Genomic DNA, 12,416 nt, shown 5'->3' on the forward strand with positions numbered 1-12,416 from the left:
CGGGTACGAGCTAGCTGCATATCTGTTCATATTCAACACTGACCGATAGACCATCGAAATTTCCCGACTTGGATTCTACACACTGTGTATAAGCTTAGTTTATGTGAACAACATTTGCCGTGAAGTTGAATCGTTATTTTTCTCAAGTAGGGAACGGATCATTTTATTCGTGCACCTGGCAAATTAAGGGTTAAATAATTGATAAGGATATAATAGGTTGTCGTTACATTGTACTTATTGGCTAATGTTAATACAATTTTTCATCATTTCAGTTTCATGAGCCGTGAGGTATGCAGTGCGTATGATTCACAAGAGGAAGAATTCGCGGCCTAAAATGACTGTTCGAATATGTTAATAAATCGAGTGCCTTAGCATCTAGGTTCGGAAAATTAGTTCACTTTACTACTATACTTACAAGGTATATGCAATGGCATTGTGGCGATATCGTGTATCTACCTCTTTATTTGTTTTAATTTTGGGCAGCTTTGTCCCTTCAAATTGGGGCTTCGTTTATGAACCGTATTACAAAAATGGCATGCGACATAAAGATCCCATTGCCGAAAGTCGTGTGATGAGTTTGGAAGAGGCCGACGGTCCATTGCCTTGCGTGATGGATTTGAAACCGAATAGGAGTCGAAAGTTGTTACTCGACTCGCCATTCCAAGTAATCCGATTCAACTGTTCGTGCCCCCATTCACCCATAATTCTCGAACGCAGAAACAATGAAAGCATCTACATTATCGTAAAAACATCAGATTTCGTGGTAGCGAGACCGATGGTGTTGAAAGACCTTCGTCGTTGTATCAACAGGGACGACTGTGACCGCATTAGCGTATGGATTGATAATTGCGACAAGGAAAAGGGATTTAAGATCGAACCGCTCCACATCGGACGTGTGAATTTCACTATCGAAATGATACAGTATTCTTACAACTCTCAGGGATTAAAAACACCAAATGGCAGCCTATGGGACACGAAACTGTTGTACGAGTACAATTATAATGCGGTCGTCACGCGGAGGCGTAGAATGGTAGATACGGTCTTTGACGTGTTGATCGCGATGCTGGCCGTTCTGACTAGTTTCGCTGTCGGCTGCTTATGTGATGGTGAAAGCATCAAGAAACATTATAAGAATCCATTGGGTCTGATTGGTCTCTTAGTCTGCCAGCTTCTGCTAATGCCAACGGTATGTACCATAGACATAGTTAATTTTTATACTGCATATATATTTCTTTTTACTAGGATTGGGATTCGTCATCTCTATCTTGTGTCGCCCGTGCAATTTTCCGATGCACTTACTGAAATTGTACATTGTCCCGTATCAAGACCAAATAACTGTACGCTTCGCTGAAGTGATATATGAATAAATCTGTCAACCATGCGAAATACATGACATTGAAATGTATCCTTTTATTCTACATCTCGGTAATGTTTGCAGTAACAACATTGTCTCAGTCAACACATGGCTTGTCAATAAATAGAGATAATATGAAATCTGGTCATCAGCGTCATATGCTTCCCGCCGTTGAGCCGAGTCGGTGCTATTGCAGCTTCCACCATTGGATACCATACAACACCGAGATTAAAAATTAATACGCACTTACCATGAAAAAATTACTTACCCTCTTTTGTGGACACTTCTTGGCAATTCATTAGACAAGATGTGGAATAACCAAAACAATTGGTTCGGCAGCTAATTTTGATTTTTACGAATTGTTGAATTCACCTTTTCACTATTTGAAGTATGCATATATCTAAAAATTGGTAAGGGTAATGTAAGATACAAGTATACTATAGCTTATATATGAACGGCGAAGATGAGGATAATGAATACGAACAGAGCGTCGTATAACGAGGGGAGGTTATTTGTAGAACAAGAACTACAAGACGTGCATCTTATTTTGTTTTTAGTTCGTGAACTCTTATCTCTTTCCTACTTCTTTTCTGTGGTTTGTATCGTGCACAGGCGTTATCAACTCCGTCCTTGGCTTAAGAAATAGATGTATTGTTTTCCAGTTTACTAGGTTCTAGTAAATTGTGGTACTGTTTGATTTTTTCCCATGTCGGCGTGGGAATAGTAACAAATGTTGTTTTAAGATATTTCGAATATTCTTTAAGTATCTCTTGACAATTGGAACTTCATTTTCCATTTATAGCAGCTAGCCTTGGACTCTAAAACCATTCTTCCGTTGAGTAAACAAATGAATTTTCTGAGAAAGTAGTTTTCCGTTTTGTTGTTCAAACCATATATACTAGCATGGTTGCTAATACGGGCCAGTATGAAGATCTTTCATTATGCAAATTAAGATGGAAAAACGGTAAAACGCCAATGACACAAATCACCCACCGCATTATATACTCTACTCTCATGTTTATACATCGTAGCGGATTTTCCGTTAAGATATTCATCCTATTCGAGAAAATTTAGATTCTGTATATTGAGGGCTTCGTTTCTACTCAAGTTGTCATTGTCATTGATTCAATGTTGACGTTCAATGACATTAGTTTAGTATGGCATTCATGAACATGTTATTTCGACGGGTTCTTCAGCTGCAGAAAAACTGCCGTTAACCTATGACGCACAGTGAGGTTTGATCTGCCTCTCCGTCTATTTCCTGCAACGATTTCGATATCGATTCTTCCGCCATCACTCCTACGAGATTTATTGAACGCTCGATGTGATGTCGGAATATCAGCATATTGGCTTGCCTAACATCACGGCAATACACAAATTCGACCGGTAATATCCAATTCAATGAGATACTTCAACGCTTTCAACTGATAGTAAAATAAGCCAATCTCTCCGCTGGTTCTACTGACACATTTAGCAGTCTAGTAAACATAGATGATGAGGGGTAGAAGGGAGGAAGGGAAAGATTTAAAGCTTAAAACAGATTATGTTAATCAATTCAACGCCTGCCAGTAGGAGTTGGAGTTAAATGCTAATTCGTGGCTGTTGATAATTTACTAAGTAAACACTAAAACCATCGGCTGCATGAGCAAATCCAACTTCATCACACAAAGAATGAACCATGTACGAAAACAGAACGTGATTCAATTAGATTGGAAAACATTTGAATTATTAACATATATATACTAAGAATTACCCATGGGCAATCAGCTAATTACTTCACATTGAAGCATTATGTGCATGTTTTATTTGAATTCCAAATAAGATTGCGTTCACATATTTCTTGATTCTTTAAAATAAATCGTTTAATCAAAACGTACTAAAATCTCGAAGGCTTTCTCATTAGTATTCTGAGGACTGCCTAACCGGCCCTTTCGTCACAATCATGGAAATGGGGAACGTTTGATATACCGATGTTTGCACGAATCTGAATTATTGAATTATGTGAATATCCAATGGGATTTCAACGGCCGGTCAGCATACCTCGGCAATTGGAGCGATCATTATACCGTCCCATTAACCCTAATGACACGGCTTCTTGGTGCCGTTGTGTAGCACATATTCGTCTGGAGGAAAATCTGGATGCTTAAGTTAATGAGCTTTCCTTTCGCTGTTTATAGAATCTGCGCAGACTAGCACGCAAACATCACATTTACCAGTACACAAAATCAGAAATCTATACCTTTACATGTACAGTTGTATCCATTGAGATGGAAACAGAAATCAATTCGTCGAATGAAAATTTCAAGAGGCATCATGTATTGATGAAAAGTCAGTCGCGGATTCCTTTTTTCAAATTATTCTATGATTTTTATGTGCTCCATTGTGTATGAAAATTTCGTAAAGAGAAATAAAGAGATATTTTTTGTTTTACAGGTTGCGTACGGATTAGCAACGTGGCTCGTCTTGAGTAAAGAACTTACGCTCAGTTTATTACTGATGGCCTCGATACCCGGAGGAGGTTTGGGACACTTGCTGTCGTTATCATTGGGAGGAGAGCATTCTCTGAGTCGTGCCAGCAATGCATTTTGTGTGATATTAGCCGTTGGTAAGCACTTTCGATACCTGAAGCACTCTTCTTATATATAACGCATATATGTTGAGTTCCCAGGGCAGAAGACATGTACACGATGTTAATATGTTGTAAAACTGTGGAATAATATGAATCTTGTTATGGACGTTTTATCGAGAAAAACACCAGGCTGCATCCCTCTCGCAATTTTAGATATGGCACAAGTGCGCTTACTGCAATTATGCCTACCATTTATAACTCTCTTCTTTTCTACTTTCATATTTCCTGTCAAATACTTCAGTTTGTACACTTTCAGTGACGTATATCCGACTGCTCGGTTGCACACGCATTTTAATCGATGTCGCACGATTTTACCCGTTGATTTATTGTCGTTTCCTTTTTCTATTTTCAGGCACGTCGCCTCTGTGGATCTTCGTGCTAAACGAGAAAACGATAATCAACGGGCCGGAGGTGATGAAGATCGATCTGTACAAAATTCCCATAGGCTTAGGAATGATTATGGTCCCTATGGTGCTAGGTCTATTGTTACAACATTTCTACGAGTCTTCCGCCGAGGCCTTCCTCAACTGGATTATTAAACCCCTGCTGCTGTTAGCAAGCATCTTGTTCGGTACCCTCGGAGTGCACATTAACATGTATATGTTCAGTGTCATCGATTATGCAAGCGTTACCGCTTCGGCGACATTGCCATTAGCTGGGTTTCTGCTGGGCCTGGTTGCTGGTATCGTAACCCGACAGTCAATACCAAACATAAAAACAATGGCCGCGGAGTGCTCTGTCTCGAACTGTATGGTGACCATGTGTATTCTTCGGTTTTCGCTTTATCAACCGGAGGCGGACATCGCTTCCGCATTGCCCATTTGGGGCATTTTCTTCGCACCTGTACCCGTTATATGCACATTTATTACGTTCAAAGTAATCAAAACTGCACTTGGATATATGCAAATAAACAAAGACAAAGAAGGAAATTTTAGCATAGCGTCGAGTTTGGCACAAGTTACTCAGGTGTCAGCTTTATCCACGCCATATCTAGTCGGGGAAGGCTCGGAAGTTGATGACGAAGGCCAGAATCTCATTGACCAAGAAAAAGTGACCGTATTATAGGATCTTGATGCAGTGACTCTTGAAATCATTACGTGAGGGCTTTCTTGGTATCACCCGCGGTGAATATGAAAATGGTGCCATATTGGTGCCAAATGTGAATTTAGAATATATGAAGATATTCGAGGTCATGTGATGTATCAGTGCTCTTATTTACCATTCGATATGGCAGCCCTGTTATCACGAACTTGCCGGTAACAACAGATGACATAAGTTGCTAGGACCAGCCAGCCATTACGCATTAAAGTATATACCACCAGGAATGCTTCGGAGCTGATGCTACAAGTAGTGATCAAAGCCATTCGTTCATACACAGAGCTTCCTACGAACACAGTACAGGACAAAATGCAATCAATATGAATGAATATTGCCGTGTCTGTGATCTACCACAACCACCATCACCGCCATCCATGAATATCCTCGATCCACCAGCACATCGTACTGCAAATTGATTCTTATAGAGCTACATATGCATACTGCATTGAATAACGGCAGGATAGCTTGCCAAATATAATAATAGGGATATCATGGTTTATATTGTTGATTTTATGGCGAGAATATATTCCCACCTCTACGTTTGCATGGCTTCCGTGTGGTTCATTTTCATCCGCATGTAACGCAGTAAACATTAATACACAGTAGGCATGTTTTACATTAGTAGTCAGCTGCTTGTATGCAAATAAAAAGTGTTTTTTCAAGAGTTGTTCAGATATAAGAGGGAAGGCATCGATCGAAATTCTTGTGACTCGCATCTAAAATTCAACCAAATCGTTAGAATTGTTGGAATGAGAGAGTGGAAAATAAATGTAGATTATCAAATGTACCTAAATTCAACATAGTAAATGCACACAAGAATGAAATGGAGATCAAAAATTAAATGTTGTCTTAGAGACTTTATTTATACTTTTATACACGGCATAATGATAATATAAAACTAAACTAATAATGATAATATGCAAGATTTATCTCCTGTGACCATAAGTTTCATTCATCTTTGAATATGCAGAATGTATGATTCATCAATATATCAAAACGTTTCACCGTGAAGTCTTTTTAGCAATATTCATTGGCCACGTTGGTCAAAATGCAAAATCGATGAATAACGCATTTTATTCAGATAGGCTACCGGCCTGCCGTACACTGGTCTTTTTTCATTTTTGCGAATCGCTTGAGGTTAAATCCGGTTAACGGGGAATGTTCTTCGACTTTATAGTTGATTTATATAAATCATATATATTATAATGTATTCCACCGTGGTTTCCACGCACGTAAGTGTATATAAACTTATCTCAAATCTTTTCAAGATCTACCCATGAATTACTATCTCCCTTTCGCTCTCTATTTCCCGTTTCACATTACGACTAATGCAAATGCTTATCTTGATAGTCTCTTTCACCTTTTCAATCGGACGTACAAAATACATTTACTAACTATAAAGAGGTTGTATAGGAGCGTTATTCCACAATATAGGATGCTAATATGGTTTGAAATAGAAATATCTATAGAAATTGAAAGTTTCGTGTGATAGCCAAAAAAATGAAGGTCAAACGTAGGTTTGTATTAGCAAGGTTTGTTTCGCGGAAAAAGCAGCGATATCAAATTATTATATTTCGCGCTTGGTAAGCTATTAATAGTAAAAGTTGTACAAATTTGCAGTTTGAAATAGATAAATCATAATTCATATATTCTCATTTTAGTCCACATAGCCACTCATATTATGACTATTACACGATTTACTATGATATACCTGAATACTGTTTGCGCTTGGCACTTTTTTATATCATAACAATATTATCAATACATACACCATCGTCACATTTTCAATATATAGAACAATATACCGTTAAATTATATATGAATATTACTGTAAAGTTTTACACATCTTTAGGGACTCACTCTATCGTCGAAAACTCATTTTCATTTTTAGATCCTATTTTTAAGTGTTTTCTCTTGATCTCGGGATAGTGAGGCGTGGTATTGAGGATGCATTGCTCAGAATATTAGGCCTATGGTTATAAAAGTTTGACCGGCGGTGTGTGACCTTGGGCGCTCGTTTTTGATAAACGCACGTATGCAATTTTTCGTGTGTCATATTCTTCATGCAAAAATATATATATATACATATGTATACATAAAATATCTACTTCTTACGAGTTCGCTTCCAATCTGTCCGGTCTTACGTACGTAAGTAATCACATTATTAATTTTCCTGATAAGAATAATAGCTATGATATTGATATCGATGTTAAATAGTTATGATGATAATGATAATGACAAAAATCGCTTGTTAATTTGCCAATGCTTATGTTATCTGCTGCTTAGAAGAAAAATACTCGCTTATATACGCTTCCTTCGTTTTACCAACAACTACCTATTTGTGAATATTCTATAGTACATTTATTTTCTTAACTCCTTACTTCTCTTCTTGCACTCGTGACTTTATTCTCTTTCGCCGTAGTTCAAATTTGGGGGTGCTAGAAAGCGCGTATCCCTGAGATAACACATTTTAACGAACTCATGACGAACAGTTTAAAACATCATTTCTTCTTATCATCTGAAATTTTCAATATTGGATTAAAAAAGTGGCATCTGGATGGTTGTAGGTTTGTCGATGATCTTGATAATGTTGATGGTAATACTGAAATCTTCCTTACAAGATAATAGACAAAAGTTATATAATACGTGGTTAATGTATAGAATTTTATTGTTATTATTAACTGCTGAGTTTCTTATTCTGATACCCATTTTTATTTGATTCTTGTGCATCGTTGAACGTTGAATGTAGATGCAGTATTCTGCTTTTTGACCCACTTGGAATTTTAGTCCCAGCAGAATATTGCGTTCACTTTTCGTCCGTCGTTCATCGGATCCGTACGTTCGTCCACCCAACAGTAGACGGAAGCCAGCTTGGACCCATCAGCATAAGCAAAATTTGGTCAATCGGACACAAGATAGCCGTCCTGTGACCTGTCTGTGCCCATTTTCAGTCAATTCTTACGTAATCCACAGCCATTTTAGTCTGATCACTCCTCATTCGTAGACGAAGACAATACCATCAGGTTTTAACTTATAGTAATGATATTTTATAATTGATTACACTGTCATAGGTCACATCTCTTCAAATGGAATTATGATTACCTATGATTACCTATTATGAATATTGAATCATATACAATTTGTCTATTTGTCCCAATGCATATTTTGTAACCGTATTTAATCGAAAAGTTGTAGCTCATAACAGGTTCTATGATTGTGTTGAGTTTCAAGGTAACTGATTACTGTATTTGTTCACCAAGGGCGTTGAATATTGAAATTGTCAGATTGTCAAGTATTTCACCAACGGGACGTGGTATCCCTAGGCCCCTAGTTAACTTCATCGATGGTTATATGCTGAACTATATCCCAAATTGTAAACGATTATCTCTTTTCCGATGACCATACATAGTTCCTGGAAGTACTGTACTGTAGTTAAGAGAAAGAAAATACTGAGAGTAGGTGTGGGTGTTTCGAACGTTTTTTTTTTCATTTAATTTTATCAACAATTTCTTTAATATGCATTGTGTCCGAATGTCTTCACTGAGCTTCATGACTATATTTGGGATGCTTTTAACTGCTTAATTGTAAAAACTTTTCCATTCGTATTTAATTTATTGGTCTTTGATTTATTAGTGTATTTTCATTATAGCGGTAAAGCTCTATACCTTTCAATATCCACGTATCTCTAATTATCGCAATGCATTATTTTCCTGCAGTTCAGCAAAATTAGGAATTTAATGAAAATAGAACATTTGAGATATGTTTATGAATTATAGATTTCTTAGAACTCCTTCACGTACGTTAATTTTGATAAATGTTTTGTTTCAATGTTATGTATAGCAGGAAAGTTATTTTTCAAAATAACGTGTCATTTAAGTGTTACTATTTTAAACCTCTAGACTTTAGTATTAAACATGTCTTATATCAAATTTCCCATGTAGCCATAAATATAGGATTCAGTATATACGATTATGTTAATATATTAGAATTTCGTCCTGTTTGCAACTATACAAACTGTAAATATGTACATTTATTTCAAGACAATCTAAACAATGAAATCTCGTCTCATTATCATGTATGTCCGACTACTCATTTTTCGCGTGTCAATTTTTTCCCTTGATATCATAGCCACGTTTTTTGGCTCTTGCTACCCCTGTTTATTGTCTATTTCTAATTTCCGAGATTCTTAGAAATCCACATTTCTTTCATAACCCTTACAGAAATCATAGGCCAGTTCTATAGACTGGGTATCCACTCCCCTATATCAAGTGGCTAACTTCTATAGTTAACAATAGCAAACGATGGGATTTTTCAAATGAAACCTAGTCTAAAAACGGGCGCTAGGGTTATTTTATTCATCGTTCTCATTACAATTTTCTTACACTCGTTTCATGTTATATCAATGCACACTTCAATCTACGATGCAGGTACAGGTATTACGATACAGCGATCTAATGTACTTCAAAGGTGACAAATTCAACTTTCAATCAGACGACGATAATTCATGTATTGTCCATATTTAAGAGTGAAAAATTTCCGCCGTGAGTGAAATCCAACTTGTTTTTTCCTCTTTGAATAAATATTTCAAAGGATTTAAAAAACTACACCTTTCGTTGTATTTCCTGCTGCTCGGTGTATTGGTAAAGATAATAAGAAATAAGACGCGGAATTAGTTGAATTTATGTAACAAAAGTCGATCATTATGCATCATTGTCTTGTACGTGGATATGTAGACGATGAAGTTTCTACAGTCAATTAGCGGTCGTTTCTGTCGAAGATTTTCATGTAGAATGGTATTTCAGTTGCTTCTTTCAGTAACCCAAATGAGCGGAACCATTCCGCAGCCAAATCCGCCCGCAGGACACGAACGAAAGAAAGATACGCTGAATAAAAGAGCTACGGCAAGTAGGTAAGGTGGCTGATCAGGGACAAAAAAATTGTGATGATTGTTTTAACGCCACGTAAGATCTACGTAAAAACAAAAAGAAAAAAATTATTGATTTTACGTGTTATTCACGTAAAAACAATTCTTTTACAGTTTTACATAGATTTTACTTGGCGTAGTAACAATTTTGGGGATACAATTTTTTGTCGCGTATCAGCTTTGAAAAAGCCACGATGTACCTGATCAGCCGCCCTACGGGCAAGCGCGTATTCACCCACCCGGTATGGTGTCACAAAGTTACTGGTCACAATATATAATTCAAAATCTTTTGACGTCAAGGTCTTAAGAGACCATTACCAGAGTACCAAGACGATACGCTACGATACGATATCTCAATTCAAAGATCTACAGGTGAGTTAATGTATGAAATTTGCTGAGGAATAAGTAATTGTAAATATTTATCCATACTTCAAATATTTCCAACAGTGTGTCCAACCATATAACTTTCAGTTAGGAACCAAAGGACACTTAAAAGTTTGAAAGCAAAGTTGTGAGTATGTCATTCACGGGCTTTTGAATGAGTTCGTAATTCATTTTCGTACGTATTTACCTTAACTCCGCTGGGAAATTCGTGCATTGCGTTCGTTCGAACAAAGAATCGAAAGTCATAATTTTCCCAGAATGTATACAACAAGGAAAATATAGTTCACTAGAGTATAAAACAACGTAACGACAAAGGTAATTTGTCACACTTACGCTAACACAGATCTAGATAAGTTGTTCTGCTGAACGAAAATCTTCAAAAACCGATTAAGCAAAACGCGTTACTGAATCTCAATTCTGGAAAATGGCTGCTTTGATGGCTGCTCTCCGTATGAGGGAGAAAGTGGCGTATGGTCGTGACCCCTCAACGAGTACAGGAACGCGAATCTCGCTGCTGGGCAGACGTCGAGAACCGCCGAAGAAATACGAGCCGACGTACAAAACGCAGCCGGATAAGCGTGTGTTTCCGGAAAAGTGTCAGAGGATAATCAGCGATTGTTTCGAGAAGAAACTGCATGACGTCAAATATCAAGCGCAAGCGTGTAACAAACTCGGTAAAGATCTGGCGACGCTCATAAAAAATCAAGTGAAGATGCTCGGATACAAACGTTTTCGTATCATTGTCGACGTGATGCTCGGGCCTGTGGACAATACATCAGTGACTGTCTCCAGTCAGTGTTTATGGAATCCTCTCACTGATACGTACGCCGAATGTTCGTATCGAAATGATTCGATATTTGCTGTCGGTTTAGTGTACGCTATTTATCAAGAATGAAATAAACAATATACATGTTAACCTATATCATGTCTATTACTTGGTAACGTAATTGTGTTTTATTCAAATTATATATACAAATACAAGTAATTCATACATCAATATATAGCATGTATTTACCGTTATAGTACTGGTTACTACAATTTGTAAACATTATTTGAATACATGAGCTATGAATGAAATCCTTTACACATTTTCTATCTGCGGGGTACTTTCTTTTTCTCGGATGTTTTGAAATCCTGAACGACTCCCTTTTTCAGATGCCATATTAGAAAACTAGTGGGCATTTCATTGTTTAGTGAATCTAATTTTCTACTGTGTTCTACGCGGCAGTACTTCTTGCAGTAGCTTTTGTCCTTGTACGTACATTTGGCGAGGCATCGGGTCATGATGAAACATCTTTGTTCGCAGATCTTTTTGTATCTTGCATAATCTTTCGCCGTCGTTCGACCATCGTTCAAATTTGGAGAACAGCCTTTCTCGCATCTCATGAGGTTTTCGGTTGTGTCATGTCGGAGATCTCTAACAGCAATCGAGGCCTCTAAAAAGAGCAGCCCTGTAGAAATAATCATGACCTCTACATTAATAACAGCATTCATTTCAAACTAAGGAAAAAACGAAGACATATATCACGATTTGAGTACTGAGATATAGAATATTCTACGAATTTGTTGGAGTCAATATTGATTGACGAAAGGCACTAAGTGGCAGATTTCTTAAATTCAGTTGATTTATAGATTTGTTTACGTAGAATGGGTTAGATCATACTCAACTTGCTTGATTATTATTGAACTGAACTGAACTGAACTGAATTGAACTATTTTGGCAACGAATTTGAATCTTAGATTGAACCTTTGGCTTTTGAAAAGCCTGTGAAAATTCATCGATAGAAAATCTACCTGACTAAATAGGTGCAGAATAGGTACACAAATCTAAAAAGAAAATTAAGTGCAAGATATCGCTCACCACAAAACATCAGTAACGAAACCGAGTGCAGCATTGTCCCTTCGTGTCCTCAAGTGCCTCACTGCAAATTATTCTGTGATGATGCGATACTATCATCATTATCAATATACATTGCCGCGGACTACGCTGTATGAATTACGTCACTTAATAACCACTTTCACGAATA

The 12,416-nt window shown here is 37.2% G+C and overlaps 2 protein-coding genes across 2 annotated transcripts; both read left to right on the plus strand.

Annotated features, from left to right (window-relative positions):
• The first annotated feature begins 427 nt into the window (after positions 1-427).
• On the plus strand, positions 428-5,048 carry LOC141899065 (ileal sodium/bile acid cotransporter-like). The gene is made up of 3 exons (XM_074785218.1): positions 428-1,186; positions 3,788-3,959; positions 4,336-5,048. Exons 1-3 carry the CDS (start codon positions 428-430, stop codon positions 5,046-5,048), a joined length of 1,644 nt encoding a protein of 547 aa, XP_074641319.1.
• A 5,489-nt stretch (positions 5,049-10,537) lies between these two features.
• LOC141898405 (dynein light chain Tctex-type 5-A-like) lies at positions 10,538-11,450 on the plus strand. The gene has a single exon (XM_074784263.1). The coding sequence runs from the start codon at positions 10,814-10,816 to the stop codon at positions 11,282-11,284; it is 471 nt and encodes a 156-aa protein (XP_074640364.1). The 5' UTR covers positions 10,538-10,813; the 3' UTR covers positions 11,285-11,450.
• The last annotated feature ends 966 nt before the right edge of the window (positions 11,451-12,416 follow it).

The sequence above is a fragment of the Tubulanus polymorphus genome, chromosome 2 (genome assembly GCF_964204645.1).
Source record: "Tubulanus polymorphus chromosome 2, tnTubPoly1.2, whole genome shotgun sequence".
Lineage (NCBI taxonomy): Eukaryota > Metazoa > Nemertea > Palaeonemertea > Tubulaniformes > Tubulanidae > Tubulanus > Tubulanus polymorphus.